The sequence below is a fragment of the Pogoniulus pusillus genome, chromosome 3 (genome assembly GCF_015220805.1).
Source record: "Pogoniulus pusillus isolate bPogPus1 chromosome 3, bPogPus1.pri, whole genome shotgun sequence".
NCBI lineage: Eukaryota > Metazoa > Chordata > Aves > Piciformes > Lybiidae > Pogoniulus > Pogoniulus pusillus.
This window is the reverse complement of record NC_087266.1, coordinates 18,561,369-18,579,262: the sequence shown is the minus strand read 5'-3', so window position 1 is coordinate 18,579,262 and position 17,894 is coordinate 18,561,369. Positions and strand designations below refer to the sequence as shown.

Sequence of the window (17,894 nt, the reverse complement as noted above, 5' to 3'; positions counted from 1 at the left end):
TGTCCTGCAGAGTGGAAATTGGGCAAGATGAATGGAACCTTAGCAGCCAGGTTTAAAAACAGAAACATGAAAGAAAGTGATTTTACTGCAGTAGAAGCTTTGGGCTCTTTCTCTCTGCTGATCACAGCTTCAAAATGTAACAGTTCTGGTCTAGCTATAACAAATTGGATCAGCTGCCTGTTAGCTGGAAGGTGCCAGCAGGAGCTGATCTGGAAAGGGATGGCATCTCCCCACTGGCAGCTGCTGGAGGACCAGGCTCTGGGGACATGGCCTCCTCTGCTTCAGCAGTTGCTTTATATAAGCCTTGATGGCTGAAAATTGTCGTGTTCCTACGTGCAGGGTGGCAGCTGTGCCTGCGGGGAGACTATAGGAAGTTTCTCAGTCATCTCAAGGCAGGGTTCAGGATTTTGCTCTGATGAGGGTGGTAGTGGTGCTGAAACCACAGGCTGGTATTTAGCCATAGGTAGAGGTCTGTCTGAAGTATTGTAGCAGAGTTGCCTGATGAAAAATGCTGTCCTGCGAGGAAGGAAAACATGAATTCAATTGTACCTGTGAATAGGCAGCATGAAAGGGCAGTGCCTTGTCTGTGAAACAGAAGGCAAACCACTTAAAGTGGTGTTTTCCTTCCCTGTCCCCTTCACCCCTATACTATTTCTACACTTGGTGTCTGGCTTGCAGCTTTACTGGTCCTTGTGGAAGTTCTTCATGGGTCCTTTCTCTGATTTCACAAGTGGGTTTTGCATTGGTGGATACAGCAGGATCTGGATTTGAAAGCAGCTGGGTTGCAGCTGGCTGTGGTCAGGTGGGCAGGCATGCAGTGGCTGAGGTGCAGGTGCCTTGGCTTGGGGCTCAGCTGCCCTAACTACAGAGGGCCATATTGTACACCTACATACATTCTGGGTTGTTTTCCCAGGTTGTGATGACATGACTCAAGTTCTGCTGCCACTTCACTTTCCATAGTTGATGTGCACTGGTAAGTTAGTGAATGGAAGTCTGCAAGACTCCCAGCCCTGGCAGCCCCCTATGCCAGTGCTCGCTGGCCCCTGGCAGTGCAGGGGGAGGGTGTCTCACTAATTTTTAGTGTTGGAATAAACATGTGGGGTGAACAAGTTAGGTAATCAGAATGCTGTTCCAGGTGGAGAGTAAGGTAGCAGCCTCTTTCCTGGGCAGCATGTGGCTTGCTAATGCTTTCCATTTTTATCGTGCTGACATTTTCCTTTTCTGAAGTAATTCCCTAGACACAGAGTTTCAGTGTTAATTGAATCATTGTGTCACAGAAAGAGCCCAGGGAAACTCTTATATTCTTGTATAAAGTAAATCAATAAACATAACATCATTGGAGCAAAAAGGTGATGGATTGATTCATATTGGATGGTAGGAGGAGGTTCTTCACTGTGAGGGTGGTAAGACACTGGAGCAGGTTGTCCAGGGAGGTGGTTGGAGCCCTGTTCCTGGAAGTTTTTAAGGCTGGGCTGGATGTGACTCAGCAACCTGATCTAGTGTGAAGTGTCCCTGCCCTGACAATTCTGTGATCTTTCTTCTCTGCAGTTCTTGGCAATGATGACTGTGGTGAGATGAGGAGAGAGCCTCAGCCTACCATCGTGATCTGTGTCTCTTCCCCATCATAAAAAGAAAGCAACACACCAAGTCTCAACCATTTGACTGGGGCTGAACCCCAGCAGGTCAGTGGTTATAGTCAGTTTGGAACCACAAGGCTTATGCCAGAGGCAGCAAGTGCTGGAATGGCAAGAGGTGCTGTTGTGCCCTGCAAGGTGACTGCAGCAGGGGAGAAGGTAGGAAAACACTGCCTGAGGGAGTTCTGCTACTGAACTCAGTTTGTGCCCACCACAAGGGGAAAAAAAAAGTTTCCTATTTCTGGAATTGGAAAATTATGAATTAGAGGTAGGTTTGTGCGTGCCTGAAAGCTCTGTACAAGTGGATGAAAACCAAATTCATTCTCCCTGCCCCTTAAGCACCTCTGGCAAGACCCCAGTGTAATTTTCCTCTGTACAGACTCCTTCCTTAGGGGCAGTGTTGGGTCACCCAAAGCACAGCCACAGCTCCAGTTCCAAGGTGCAGTTGGGGATCTCCGTAAGGTGAGCCTGGCTACCACAGGGAACCTGCCTGGTGAGCACCCACTGCCAGCTCCTCCTCCTGCATGCTACTCTTGCTTACACTTCACCCAGCTCATGTAAATTAGTAGTGGTATTTAATGTCCATTGTACCTACCTGCTGCTCTTGGCAACCTCAACTGTGAGGGGCAGGGGAAGAAAAAGATTAATATATACATATGTATATCTAAAGCCCAAGCCTTTCTCTAGAGGCCATTAGAGTGACTCCAAAACGTCTCCTGCCCGTCTACCCTGGGTGGCTTGCACATATGTCTTGGCATCTGGTTGTTGACCATGTTGAGTAAGGCACCCCTGCTCCGCAGCCCACTCCCTTGTCCTGCCCTGTGGGGCTCTAAGGAGGTCTAGTCTCTTGGGTGTCCTACAAGCTGGTTTTAGGCAGGTCCTCCTCAGCCTGGAGCCTTCCCCCAAGCTTTCCTTGCAGAGGCTTGTGTGCTGGATACATCCTCAGGAAGGGACAGAGAAAGGCAAGGCAGCAGCTCTTTCCTGGTAGTGACTGTAGACTCTGGGCTCCTGCTGAGTGGTCATAGAGGTGCAGTGGAAAGGGAATGTGTGACAAACCCCATCAGGGAAGGAAATGTCAGTAATTTTCAGCACATCTGCTCCTTCAGCCACACCAAATGCCTCAGGAGTGGGTCCTGGAGTTAGTGAACATAGAATCAATGAGGTTGGATGAGACCTCCAAGATCATCCAGGCCAACCTATCTCCCATCTCTATCCAATCAACTAGACCATGGCACTAAGTGCCCCATGCAGTCTTTTCTTGAACACCTCCAGGGATGGCAGCTCCCCCACCTCTCTGGGCAGCCTGTCATTGCACTGAAGGCCGAGTGATGGTGGCATTTAATGTATGTACTCCTGATGCACCTAGTTCCTTGCCAGCTTCTCTCTACAGTCACAGCAAACATTTGTAGCAAAGGGGGTGGTTTGTGTACTGGAGCAGGAAAATCTCTCATCTATTTTTTCAGTGCAGGATGAAATGAAAAATCCTGCAAGGCTGAGAATGCTTCCCACAGCAGCCAAAGCAATGCTTTGTCCTGCTTAGAAATGTTTTTGCAAGGAGTGTCCTTGGGTGGTTTGCAACAGTGTCTCCTGTAGCTCCTTTAGGCAGGGTCAGGCATGTTGCCTAGTTCAGATTTCATTTCCAGGATGACTGACAGAGCTCCTTCTTCTCCAACATAACTCTTCAAACTGCATCAGGAGTTGCTGTGATGCCTGTCAGGCTCACATGGATTCTTGTTAAAGCCATCACAAGAGAAATCTGTCATCTGATAATGGACTTTGCAAGCCTGCCTTGTGTGACATTGACAAGCAGGTCCTTATGGGACTTGAAAACTCAACTGAACTTTCCTCAGTCAGCCCAGGGAAGAAATCAGAGCTGTGGAGGAAAGCCTGTGAGTAGTGGTGTACCCAACCATCCAAAAAGACCAAACCAGGTCATACATGCACCCTTAGATCAGTGTCTTGAGGGGAAAATTGCTGGATATGGTATTCTTGAGGCAATCTCATAAAATGAAATCCAACTTGGGCCAGCAAACAGCCGATGAAGTGTCCAGGGACATGGCCAGTCGCACCTGTGGCTCTGCAGCACTCTGCTTTTCTCAAGGCATGAGCATGACTCTGGTAGTGGCTGTGAGGTCTTGCTGGAGAGTTAGAGCTGGAAACAGCAGCTTTTAAAGCACTCCATTAGCCCAGCTCAGCTGCAGCACTTCGGCACTGCCCTCAGTGCTTTGTGCTGCCCCTGATCAAAGTACTGCAGAGAGGGGAGTGGGCAGATTGTCTGTGTGCTGCAGGACGCTGAATACAGCATCACAGCCGTGAATGTAAGCAGTGCCTCCAGTAATTAAGCAATCGTTAGGGTGCTTGAGGCTGAAAGATGGCTGGAAGCTGAGCTCCCCTCACAGGAGACAAGAGCACGATGTTCACCTCCACCAGCTACGGTGCTGAAGCTCAAGAGCATCCTATGGTTGAAAGCTAAGCAGGGAAGGGAGCAATGCAACCAGGACAGCAGAAACTATTTTTTCAGCAAACACCCCCAAACTTCAGTGTGCTCAACAACTAAGTAGCAGAAAGTTATAACCTGTTCCTTAGACCCAAGCTCGGAATGTCCTCCAGGCCCTGCTACTTTTACCTCTTTTCTGGGACAAGAAGCTGATGGTTGTGGTTGGCTTTGCACATCTGCCCAACCTTACCTTGTGCTCCTCAGCTCTGTGGGTGGAGGCTGCAGGTTAAGCAGAGCAGGACAGGGCCCTGGGAGACATGCATGTGAGACCTTGAAACAGCTCTGCTCAGCTTAATAAATCAGACGTAATTTGCACCTCTGCGGTCATAAAGTGAGCCCTTCCTTTACTGCCTTTTGTTGCCAGGTGAATAATACAACTGCTACATGAAAAGAAAAGAAAGTGTAATGGGAAGTGTGCAGAGGACACTGCTGAATTTCCTCATCTCCTGCAAACACAGCATTGCTGCATCTAGCCCATGGAGCCAATGCAAATGCTTTACAGACTTCTAAGCTGCTGGCCCAAGAAAGCAACAGTGCTGCATGGATCAGCTGCCAAGGAAACCTCACCTCAGGTCATCTATCTGCCTGGAAATGTGATCATCCACCCTGAGCTCGCTCTCTCTCTGTTTAAACACTCGCTCTGCTCATGCTTTGAGCACTGCTTTATTGAAAAGTATCTCCAACAAGTCACACAGCCCTTCAGAAAAGAGGACACGTCCGTGGGGCAAGAATAAAGGCTCAGCCGAGCTGAAGGCAGCAGGAGCACCCGGGCCAGTGTGCTAGTTTGAGGCTAGCTAGAGTGTTTTGGTGAGAAGAATTAGATCACAGGCTGTGAAAGAGAAACAGTGGTGATGCCTACTTCACTCATAGGCTTGCTGAGATGTATAAGAACAAGAATCCAAACAGGTAAGAGAGACGCTCTCTGTCCAAGCTGTGGGCTGCATTTCTCTCTCTAACCTTACCTGCCATCTCTCTCATTAATCCACCTGCTTCCTAACCCCTCTGGCCGACCCTTCAGTCTTCCTTGGGCACAAGACAAGATCTGGGGTAAGGTAGAGAGGGGTGGGAGAAGGTGGAAGGGCGGGCAGATGGAGCCCCTCTTGAGGACTCAGGTTTCTGGGGAGCTGTGTTTCTGTATTACCTTTTACCTTGTATATTTCTGTATCTAAGTGTATATACTGTAAATATCTGCTTGTATATTGTGCCAGCTGTAATTATTAAGCTTCATTCAACTTCCAGAGCTGGCTGAGTCTAGTCTGGGTGATTTCCAAAGCGTGGGGGGACAGGGAACACCCAAACCATCGCAGTCAGCAATATCCCAGCCTGACTCTTCTGACACGAGCACAACAGAGGTGCTCAGAGTACAACAGCAAATGACAAAAATGCAATGCAATCACAGATGGGGATGTTAGAGACCACCAGCCCCACGGCAGCACTTGCAAAGGAGCCACCACCTGAGGTCAGGCAGCGTGCTGGCAGTGGTGCCACACTCTTTCTTGTGATGGGACCACCTCAGCCCATGAGCTAGGGAACAACTTCTCACCCTTACATTACACACACACGCAGCTTCTCGGCGCTCCTCTGCTCTACTGCCAACGTGATCAGTCATGGTTCATGCACACCATGGTGAGTTTAGAAATTAGCATCCCTGGAGGTACAGCACTCCCAATACTTCCACCCAGATGCTGGGGAGGGACCTTCATGTTTCAGTCCAGTGCCTCTGTTTGCCCTGAAAGGAGGTAGAGTCATATGATCTGCCCATGCTGGACACAGGAGAACAGCAGATGCTCACAGATGTACAATCATTTGCATTAAGCAAATCACCAGTGGTCACAACTGACGAAGGGCAACGCTATGGGGTTTTTTTAGGCCAACCTCTTGTTCCATCTGCATTTGTATCACCCCACTTTGCTCCTCATTGCAGGGCTGGCAGCCTGCACATAGGGCTGGAGAGGGAAGGAAGAGGGGTCTCAACAAATCTGGTCTGCTGGCCCTAGCCAGGCACTGCAATCTGGCAAAAATAAAACCAACAGCAACATGTACTTTGACCAATCATTTTAGCACAGCTTATGGCAGCTTCTGCTGTATCTTTGCATCCATCAGGTAACTGATTGATTCTAAATTCTGTTCTATTCAGTTCTAAATTCTGTTCCATTAACCTTGCAACATCCTCAGCCAGGCCACAAAGAACTGCAGCACTGCAGATGAATAGTTGGCATAGCAGTACCTGAAAGGAGACCAGTTCCACCACGTTTAAATCCAGACTCTGCTAGTAAACGACTGATGTGGCTACTTAACCCTGGAGCTTGTTTTCTGTAGTCAGCAAAATGAGGGGAAAGAGCCTAGTAATTACTAAATTGTAAAAGAACTGATGATCTATAATCATTTACGTTTGAGACTCTTTAAATTTACTCAAAGTGAGCAGTTTTGTCGTGCAGCTAGGAACGCAAACCTGTCTATAATTCACTGTTAACTGCTCTTGGCATTAATTTATGAAACAAAACCAGCCCATCACTGAGGAAAATGAATCTTTATTTTTTTTCTCTAAAAGCAGAAGTCATGTACATGTTTCTTTTTCTTTTCTTTTCTTTTTTTTTTTTTTTTTTGTATGGGATAGAAGGTGATTTTAAGATGTGAGTAGTCACATCACAGAAGTAAATACAGAACAACCAGTGAAGGAATGAAGAGCCAGTTTGACAATCGCTTTATCAAGTAGTCCAAACATTATTTTTAACTAATGTTTTTGCAGGAGCAGACTGCAGGACAGTATTAAAGTCTCACCTACTCAACACAAGTACAGAGATAATGAGGGGAATAAGAACTACAAACCACAATTATTGCTGCTGTATCTGCATTTCTGTTTCCTTGCAGGATGTTCTGTAATATGATGGTAAAACAGTTTTTAAGTCCCGTTAAGAATGTCATTCAGATAAATAAAAAGTAACCGATCAGACACCCTAATGTGCTAAATTAGACTTCATCTGAGACCAACTGAAAAAGAGTTGTTCTGAAAAAGCAGGTAGGTTTCTGTTTTACAAGGTGAAGAGCAGATTATTGCACCTTTGAAACACTGAGGATGGATGTGCTTAAACAACTAAGTAGATTTGGTTTGTAGGTGCTGCCAGTGAGCACAAAATGCAATCCTGGCCAAATGACTTGTCAGCACCTGTGAGATCTCATGTCTTTTTGGCTATCCCCGAGCTGTGCTCCTTCAGATCTGACCCTTCCCCCACTTACATACACCAGTTTTACTTAGATCTTCTCTAATGCTACTAAAACTGGCCCATGAGAGTACTTGTGCTGAAGTCAGGCATACATGTTGGTGTTTGGGAGACTGGACCCTCCAACGTCTATTAGAAGTCCAAGAGAGTGGACAAGAAGTATTGCAATCGCTCAGGTTAAAGGGTAGAAAGAGTAAAAACCATTTCAAGCACAGGTTATGGCAACCCTTTAAGACCTGAAAATGGAAGCTGGAGAATGCTGTAAAGCACACTGGTGATTATGAACAGCACACTGTGTCTGATGGTGCCTTCATAAATATCTACCAGGTACTTCACATGGACTGCTGTCGCCTTGCAATGCGCTGCAAGCAAAACCCAGCACACAGTGGGATGTTTCATATGCAAACTGACATTTCATGTGGGATTAGGCCACCAGTTCCTGATGAAACCTGAAGATGTGCTCCAGAAAATCTAAAGATGAAGTCTGCAAACCTCTCACATTCCGTAGCAAAAGGTTAGCTGGAACGACCATTTAACACATTAGGCTTAGTTACATGGTTAGTCTGAACAACGCGCACATACATGTTTAACTTGAACAGAATTCTTAAGCTAGGCTTCTCTACAGTGTACAAAATATATAAAATGCATGCTTTGACATTTATAAAACCTCAGCCCTTTTATTAAAAAAAAAAAAAGAACAAGGCCATAAAAACTTTGTTTAAATCTACTGTCTTTTGGTTTTTTGGTTTGGTGGTTTTTTTTTCCTCCTTTTCGGCAGTGTTCGTTTCTATGATAAATAAAAAGTAAACCCAGCACTCCAGCATGGCCTTATAATGCAAGGAATAAATTAGCAAGAGTCACACTGTAAATCAAAATAAATAATTTCTAATTAAATAAAAATTATTATTATTATTATTATAATAATTATTAAATGGGCTCCTTAATTGCACAGTATTTTCTATTTTCAGTAGCAATGCAAAGCCAGTTGGGTATTTTTCTGTCTGCTCCATTGAGCATGAAAGCACTGTGTCTCATTTTTTAAGCTCTACACATAAAAAAAAAAACCTTGGTCAAACCATCAACTGATGAAACCGATAACTGCTGCAGCACTCAAGGCATTAAGTCCTCCAGTGCCCACCTTGCTGGGGCAGACACCCCCAAGCTTTCTGTCCCGAGCGAGGTTCTCTGGTTTACACTGATAGCCTTGATACTTTTGGGAAAGTGCTCACCAGTAGCTATGACTTTCACAGCAGAAGATCATCAATGGCTCAACAACAGTCCACATACTCCAACTTTGCAAAAGGCCCCTTCCAGGGCCTCACCATAAATGGCATGCTGCCTTTTTGGGTCATCACATGAACACAGCAGGCTCTGACTCTCCCCAGAGCTCTTTTGCAGTGGAGGACCAAGTTAGAATTCAGACACACCAAAGAAAACAGGACACCTGAAAAGACATGATCTGACCTCAGACTTAGCAGAAGTTTTAAAGCCACTTGCCAAGTGTATTTGAGTGTGTGTATATATACACAGACACACACACGGGCCACACATCTCCAAAGCAAAACCAAAGACAACAAAGTAGTTAACACTGTCAAGAGCCTGGGTAAATGTAGCTCAAAGCTAGGTATCCACAGGACATGTTTAAGACCTCTAAATACTACATCAGTTGTGGGCAGATACCTAAAGAAATGTGCACTCAAACTACTGTGTATCTACATACTACTACTGATGGAGATAGAATAGCTTGAGATTGTATCAAAAATATGGAGTTTCTGCTTAGTAGCAAAACAACTCCCAGGTACTGAAGGGAGAGTGTTGCCCTCTTCATAGTGGTGGGACAGGCCTCACTTGAAGATATTTAACCATTCTGTGCAATTCATGCACTCAGCTGGGGCAAAGATATTACCACTGAACTAACTGTACTGTTGGATATTACAGTTCAGTTATTTGCATCAACACAACTCCACTGACAAAGGCAGTATTTCACCAGTATCATTGTGTTCATGGTTGTCACTGGTGCCCTCTCTAAAGGCTGTTAGACATACAGACTGATCACTTCACTGTGGAGGAGTTCTTAAACAAATCCTCACTCATTCAGTTTGTTAGCACAGCAAAAACAGTACCTAGGCAAATATTTTGTCCACAGTAAATCTACTTTATCCAACAAAAGACAGTCTAAGTGGAACTAGCACATCACTGGACAACATTAAAACTCACCAAATTACTCCTGTTCACATACTTCTAAAGCATCTGCAGTGCTTAAGAACAAAGCACAGATGCTATTACAAGAACTCTCTGGCAATCAACACATTTTGCAGGGAGTTAATACTGCATTCAATGTACACAAAGGCAATGAACACTGATAACCCAGGTGTGGGTGCTGCAGCACACAGCCCCACGTTTCTCCTCACACTGTTTTAACAGCTTGGCTAAGCCTGCTGATCCAGTACCCTAGGCCAGACTGCTACACATGCAGGGTAGGAAGCATTCTGATGCTCACGGTGGGGAGGATAGGGAAAAAGATGAAACACCTCTGTTACACACACATTTCTGCTCATGCTTAAAGGAATTCCACTTTTGGCAGAAGTAAATTCCTACATAAAAAATAAATGTAGAAACCCATTAAAACCACAAAGGTAATAATTGCATTATTAAAACAGCTGCATCTACACTATGGTGTAGTACTTAAGTGTAATTCAAGTCAAAAAAATCTTAGTGTACAACTAAGACGAGACCCATTTCCCAGTCCAAACCTCAGCGTCAGCGCTGCATCGATCTCTACGTTAAAACAGGCTCTACAGATGGTGACCAACCAAATCCAGGGGAAACACAGTTGCCACAGGTGAAGAGGTCCTCTCCCTAAACAGACCACGGAGGACAGGTGGTGCAGAGCCCCTCCAGTATCACCGCAGGGACAGGCGACGGCAGATCCCACAGCGGAAGCTGCATGAGCACTACGTCCTGAATTGGTTTGCTGAACATGGTTCAGATTATTGGCTATGTCTATAAGCACAATGCCCTTTAGGAGCATTTACTGTACACCCAAACCCTACTCACTGCAACACATGGTGTTGCACAAGTAGTGAAAATGTCATCGTATTCAAAGGTGCTTGGACATAATTTTCAGGCAGCATTTTACCTTTATTTTAGTGAGCTCCCACTACAAAGATTTTAGATGGAAGAAGTTGCGAATGTTTTTTTTTTTTGTTTGGCTTTATAATATGTGAAATTGAGACAGACACCTAAATAAATACACCTACTGCCACTTGCCTAGGTCTATTCTATCTCCAAAATCTCTAACTTTTTAAATAAGGGATAAAATGTTGCCCAAAAGACTATAGTCATACATTTGTTTTTCTACTAAGTCTACAAATCACAATAGTCCTCAGTTAAAAAGATACAATTTGTATCAACAGTAAAAGGTACTTTCTGGTTCTGCAGGGCCTTACTTTAAGTCTGAGCAAGTGTACCGAACTTATCAGCAGGGGTAAACTAGCAAATTGTTTCTTCTTTTAACACTGAATGTTGTTACAATGGATGGAAACCTAAAACTGTTGGCAGTCACGTAAGTACATCTGACATCAACTGCAAAAGCTATTTCTATTTCATATAAATATATATATATATATAAAAGCTTACGAGGTGCTAGTAAAACCCATGACTTATAACCAGAAATATCCTTTACTAATACTAAAACAGACTTGGTTTGCCTGTTTCTAAAACTATGCTATTTGTGGCAAGAATCAGGCCCACATGAAGCAACAGGCCAAAAACTACCTTCAGGAACACATATGGCATCTTCTCTCCCTGCAACCTTCCCCTCCCCAACTGAAACAGAAAGAAAAAGAAAATGAAACAAACAAACAAAAAAATTAAGTTATTATTTTGAGCTACAATATCCTTACCATAGTGCACTTCATAAATGTTGCATATCCTCAACACACAAAACCTTTTCAGGCCAGCCTCGATAAATAGCAGGAAAAATCAAACAGTATCTTAAATACAAAACTTGCATTGGTATAATTAAATTCATTTAAAAACAGGTAAATCTTTTATGGAAAGCGTATTTTATCCAGTACACTTGTGCAGCAATACAAAGGAAAAAACAAAACCATAGAAACTGACTGAATGGGATCCTGCAATTTCAGGCTCCTTTCCCTACTGACCAGAAATACACAGAGCTGGGTAACAACACAGGGGAACTGGGTGGCGTAGTCTGGGGAAGTTCTGAGCGTTTGGCAGCTTCTGTTAGGTTCAAAGAGGACTGCAAATTCTCAGCAGCTTAAAAAACTCCAAGCAATAAGGCTTTTACCTTATCCATAAATTATTACTATTTGTTTTAAATACTGGTTTTCCCTCTTCTGATTGCATCTGATCTTACACATCAACTGCATCAACAAAACATGTACCTATTTAAACAAAACAAAGCAAGCAATGGAAAGTGCCATACTATAAATTACCAATATATTGTTACCCATTTTCACTGTTACTGGTAACTTAATTATTTGTTTTAAAAAAAATGAAGTCAGTGCCGTAGTAAATCTCCATTTCCTATAAATAGGTGATTATAGCACAAAAAAACAGCTCACCAAAACCATACAAACAAACATACAAACAAACAAACATACTTAGGGTGTTGTAACAAGGTTCAAAAACTTGGCTTGAAAACTGCCTGCCAGAAAAAGCAAAATCCTCTTTCTGCAGGTTATTTTAATGCCACATAACCCAAGGACAAACATCCAACAAGTTAAAAAACGAAAACAAAAATCCCAACAACGTGTAACAAGGATACAAAGTGCTGCATATAAACCCCTGATGCACCAAAGATTTTAACCAGAGACCACAATCGGGTTTGTTTGTTTCTTTTTTTTGTTTAAATATCTATATATCTCTCTATATATTAATTTCCACTGGAATATTCTCCAGCTGTGAAAATAGCCATTTAAAAAAATTTCAAACTAGAACACAAAACATATCCAGTACTTGCAGTGCATGGGGGCTATACACACAGACTCCATGATACAGTATTTCACATAAATGGATTACTATATAACCTCCTTGCTGAGGAGGAGATCCCAAATGCTATTGTAGCAAACCTCCCTCAGCATCAGAGCTGAGCTGAAAACTACTAGACACCGCAAAGATGCATCATCTCTCAATAACCTAGCTGAGACTTTTCCACCAAGATGGCTGCAGCGAGCTGCTGAGCGTCCGTCACGTGAGGGTTCTTCTTCATAACAATCCTCACAAGATCAGGGGGGAAGATGTTGCAGAGGTTAATGTAAACCTTCTCCCGGGTGTCTTGGAGCCTTGGAGGGTCTTGAGGGATTCCACAGTATGGTACTCGCCAGGTCTGGTCCTGCTGTTCAGGTAAGCTTTGGAAGGCAAACTGCTCGTAACATGGCTGCGTTGGGTTACTCGGCAAGGAGTAGGTCTGGCGGTAGCCGTACGCATCCACCCCGTAACCCTGCCTGTCCCAGCTTCCAAGCCCGTCCTGGCCAGAATACGGCTTTCTGTGTCTCAACGGAGAATTATCGTACAAACGCGAGTCTGACACGCTGTCTATTCTCGTGGACACCAGGGCTCTCCCTAGGTGCACGTTCTTCGAATGCGGTGAACTCTGAGAGGCAGAGTAGTCATTTGGACAACTAGAACGAGCAGCGACTGCTGGATGTTGTAGGTGCACAGCCATGTATGGAATTGGAGGTTTGTGGTGATGCTTTGGTTCTTCGTGACTATAGCTTTGCACTCGTGTGAGAGGCTCATGGTAGCTCTGTAGGAAGGGCTGAGTGTTAAGGCGGCCATGGGGGTGAATATGTTGGCACTTCAAGTTCTCCTCTAGCTGTGGGTCAGGCGAACTCATGTATGAGCGATCGCTGTAACCCACGTAGGAATCACTACTGCCACAGCTCACACTCCCTTCGCTGCTGCAGTCAGAAGCTACAGAGCTAATCCTATAATCTGTGTCCAAGGAGAAGCGCCTTTCAGGACTACGTGGACTAGATATACTTAGATTTGAATATGCACTCAGCATAGAGTAATACCCTACATCCACAGGAGACTCACATTTTGGATACTGGTCATAAGGCATTGGCGTTCCGTGATTTTTGGTTACCATCATCACTGTGGGATACTGTCCCTGTGGTCTTTGATCCTGAGGTGTGAAGTGAACTCCGGATGGAAGGCCGTTAGTTAAAGGTGCGGTACTTTGGGGTTTGGCAGCAGAGGAACTTGGTATACTAACTAAAGAAGGTACAGACCTGCTTTCCAATTTGTTTTTGGTGGGAAGCTTTTCCTCCAAGTCTTGACAGACTTGAGTCCTTATACTAGGATCTGATTGCCTCTTTGGAGCAGCACGCTTCAGCTCAGAAGTGACATCACTTTTAGTGCTGCAGGGAACACTATTGCTTTTTACCAGTCCTCCTTCGCTTGTAGTTTTGGCAGCTGCACTTCTAGACATGGCACGAAGTTCGTCAGCTACAGATCGCTGAGGCTGATTTCCTCTCTCTGGATGATAGTATTTACATTTGTGTCCATAGGTACATTTCTTCCCTATTAATACAAACATAATCAGGTAAGAGAATCTTCAACCAAGATCTGTTAATCAACAAACAGTGGAAACATCTCTCATTGAAAGTTTTGCTCATGATTTGAAAGTTCTTGCAAATGGTTTTGTGTGGCAGTGCTTGCAGTGCGTGCTTGAAGCTAGTGCTCCAGGAGTGCAGACCAACATTGCCAGACAGGGTTTGAGCTCAATGTGACACTGTCGGTGTGTCTGTACACCCCTGCTGTATATAAGCAGAAAACTCATTAGGAAAATGTTGCAGAGCTGTAAGACCAGCAGGTTTCAGCTCAGCCAAGATATGCCTGTAGGGATGCTCAGTAACTAAACTTCAGACAGCTGAATCAATTTTCTAGAAGAAAACTTAGGTGTCTAATGACCAAATCGCATTAGAAAAGAGCCTTCTGAGACCTGCAGAATTTAGGCACTGTTTGGACCTATTCCTATGAATTCCTACTCCTTTAGTTCAAGCAGTAGATGAAAATGTTCTTTAACTAACACATGAAAAAAAAATCCCCTTACTTTCCACCATCAGAACAGCATTTCCACCATTCTTAGGCTAAGATAACAATGTAAAAACCTCTGTTCAAAAGCTTTTGTTTTTGTCAATGTTAAAATAAAACAGGAGCTTGGTTCCCAGTTCTAGCAGTACCAAAAACTGATGAGTTAAATCAAATTACCATATGGACACGGTTGCTTCTTATGTTCTGGCACAATAGGCTTTTTCCTAAGGAAATTGTCCAGACTTGGACCATGGCGACCAAGAGGATCATCAGGAGGCATAAATCTATAAAGCAAGGGAAAAAAATAAATTAAAGGGGAAAAAAGGAAGACTATTATGGAAGCAAACCAACCTTTTCACACTCCTCATGCAGTGAACTGAAACCTCATAACTCTGTCCTACACCATAACCTGCTACACTGACTTTTTAAGCCTGGGTACTTAGGGAGCTGTTTTGAAAGATCACCTTTGTGCAGTCCAAGAGATGAGTCCTAGAAACAGAATGTGCAGATGTGGATGCCCAAGTCTGCTTCGGACAGCTTCAGTCTAGCTAAGCTGACTGCTCTGCAACAAATCAGGGCTGCACACAATCCAATCCTAAATCAAAGTAAGGCCAGCAATACAGGCAGCAAATTCCTACACCACCACAACTAACTTTGCATAACTATGATGACTGTCTAGGATTCTTGTATCAGTATTTAGGCTTTTAAATACAAGTGTCTGCTTGGCAGACTACTGACTTCCTCAGTATGTTGGGCTATGAAGATACCACTGATCTGTGGTATCTACCATGCATCTGAACTACAGACCTCCTGAGGTCCATTCCAACATGGGTTTCTCCATGACTCTAGGATTTATGAGCCTAACCACAGGCACTCAAAAATGCTGTCAGTATATCAAGACTACTGGAATATTACATCATAGCATACACCCACGGTAATACATTCATTGGACACTCGTCAAAAGAGACAAAAATAGCATAAAAGATGTTATAATTAAAAAGTTCTAGCAAAAGCCAGAATTTCAGTACTCCTACTCAGAGGACCAATTCTTCTTGTTTTCCTACATGTACCTAATGATTTGAGCGTACGATAAAAACTCCCTACAAGTCTCCAGATTATTTTAATGGCCTGTTTAAAGGTGGTAAAATGACTTACTTGTCGTTAACAAATGAATACATCAGCAAGCGTTCATCTATGAACTTCTTCCATTCAGGCTTTTCATTAGCTAGATCCCTGTAGTTATCATTAGAAACAATGATGCCATCTGACTCGAAGGCCAACTTCACTATGAATCGATCATCGTAGCAGACCACCCTTCTCCCTTGCACTCGGCGGGACGGTGTGAACACAAGGATCTTCTCCTTTTCTAACTTACGCAAGATTTCTTGATCTACAAGGAACAAGAATCAAAAGTTAAAAATGAAAGAAAAAAGAAGTCAGGAGAGAGTTGGGGATCTTCACCCTGAAGAAGAGAAGACTTCCAGGAGACCTTGGAGTGGCCTTCTATTATCTGAAAGAAGGCTACAAGAAGGCTGGGGAGGGACTATTTACAAGGTCTTCTAAGGACAGGACGAGGAGCAATGAGTGTAAATTGGCAGAGATTTAAACTAGATGTTAGGAAGTTCTTTACAGTGAGGGTGGTGAGACACAGGAACAGGCTGCCCAGGGAGGTTGTGGATGCTCCTTCCCTGGAGGTGTTCAAGGCTAGGATAGATGAGGCCTTGAGTGACCTATTCTAGTGGAAGGGGTCCCTGTCTATGGCAGGGGGTTGGAACTAGATCATCTTTGAGCTCCCTTCCAACCTAAACCGTTCTATAATTCTATGATATACAAAGTCATTAGATTCCTGAAAGAACATCTGAACATATTTGACCAAACATGTCTGAAATGGCAATAGCCCAGCAGAAAATGCCTAACACTTGAAGTTACAGACAGCAGTTAACTGGCAACACTGGACAAAACCAAAATAAAATCCTGGTGCTCTAACACAAGGCACCTTGTTCTTGTTGCTGTGGTTCAAAAGAAAACTACTTATCAAAGTGTCTGTGTAATACTGCTCTGTTTGATGGAGTGGTTTTAAACACTGGTGAATGTTTCAGCAAATAGGAGGGCTACACCCAGGTACAACTGATGGCTGTCTGTAACTGAGCTCCTAAGTAAGAACAAGCTCTTCCACCTCTTTGTGCTGCCCAGCAAGAAGCATCTTTTGAAATAATTCCAGTAGCTCACATTAATGCAACTGTACTCGGCACTGGTCAGGCCACACCTTGAGTACTGTGTCCGGTTCTGGGCCTCTCAATTTAAGAAAGATGTTGATGTACTTGAATGTGTCAAGGGAAGGGCAAGAAGGCTGGTGAGGGGGATGGAGCACAAGCCCTACAAGGAAAGGATGAGGGAGCTGGGGTTGTTCAGCCTAAAGAGGAGGCTCAGGGAAGACCTCATCGTAGTCTACAACTACCTGAAAGGAAACTGTAGCCAGGCAGGGGTTGGTCTCTTCTCCCAGGCACTCAGTGACAGAACAAGAGGACACAGCCTCAAACTGCACCGGGGCAGGTTTAGGCTGGACATTAGGAAGAAATTCTTCATGGAAAGAGTGATTGCCTATTGGAATGGGCTGCCTGGGAAGGTGGTGGAGTCACTATTCCTGGAGGTGTTTAAAAGGAGACTGGATGAGGCACTTAGTGCCATGGTTTAGTAAATTAGAAGGGTTAGGTGACAGGTTGGACTTGATGATCCTAGAGGTCTTTTCCAACCTGGTTAATTCTGTGATAAAAGCCTCTGCTTACCAAGACAAGGCTTAACTCTTAGTACCCTTAAGGAGTATAAATCCCATGCTCTATGCAAACACTGTGGCTCTTCAAGGCTAACTGCATCTCCTAGACAGACCTCTGATGTCATACTGTAACTAACAGCAAATGTGAGTTTCGGTGTTTTGGTTTTTTTTTCCTCCAGCAGTAGTTCAGAATGAATCTTTCCTTGATGGGATTACAAATTTAGGGACACAGTATTAACAAATCCAAACAGATTTCTCTTTTATCCTGCTCAGTACACACATTTAACATGTTACACAATTCCTTCCAGTTCTACAAAGTCTGTCAATCACCAACCCAAAAGCATTTTCTATTTCTCTGTGTGGAACCTTGAGATCCCAAGAAGCTTCAAAGTATAAGGCTCAGGTTACTGAGGAGGCTGCACCTAGTACTGGTGCTATCTCTACTCTTAGAGAGCACAAGCTATGACAGAGAAATAAATAAAACACAAGGCAACAACTAAAAGAGCAGAAGATGCCTGCACAGTGAATATGAGTCATGGCTCTTAAGAATGTTTGAGACCTCAAATAACTCAACTGTTCTGTAGCACAAGAAACTTGACAGGAAACATACTCCATCTAGAAAAGAAAATAACAAAAGGAGACTCCAACAGGAAGAAATAAAGCACTGATATTACATTTAAGCAACATATTTGATAAAAGCATTT

At 43.9% G+C, this 17,894-nt stretch overlaps 2 protein-coding genes across 8 annotated transcripts in view; one reads left to right on the top strand and one right to left on the bottom strand.

Moving 5' to 3' along the window:
* RDX (radixin) overlaps positions 1–8,195 on the top strand; it is a 60,141-nt gene extending 51,946 nt beyond the window's left edge. The window contains exon 15 of one of the 2 annotated variants that reach the window (XM_064171263.1): positions 7,680–8,195. In XM_064171263.1, the coding sequence (XP_064027333.1) occupies positions 7,680–7,827 (148 nt within the window). In that variant the 3' untranslated portion in view covers positions 7,828–8,195. Of the gene's footprint in view, positions 1–1,548; positions 1,577–7,679 lie in introns of those variants that run through there. The other variant, XM_064171278.1, reaches the window with a different exon arrangement.
* A 3,818-nt stretch (positions 8,196–12,013) lies between these two features.
* The window catches only part of ZC3H12C (zinc finger CCCH-type containing 12C), a 45,600-nt gene continuing 39,719 nt past the window's right edge, over positions 12,014–17,894 (bottom strand). For all 6 annotated transcript variants that reach the window (XM_064171216.1, XM_064171241.1, XM_064171251.1 and 3 more), the window contains exons 4-6: positions 15,573–15,807; positions 14,595–14,701; positions 12,014–13,904 (exon numbers count right to left, since the gene is read on the bottom strand). In XM_064171216.1, coding sequence (XP_064027286.1) covers positions 12,508–13,904; positions 14,595–14,701; positions 15,573–15,807 — 1,739 coding nt within the window. In that variant the 3' untranslated portion in view covers positions 12,014–12,507. The remainder of the gene's footprint in view (positions 13,905–14,594; positions 14,702–15,572; positions 15,808–17,894) is intronic.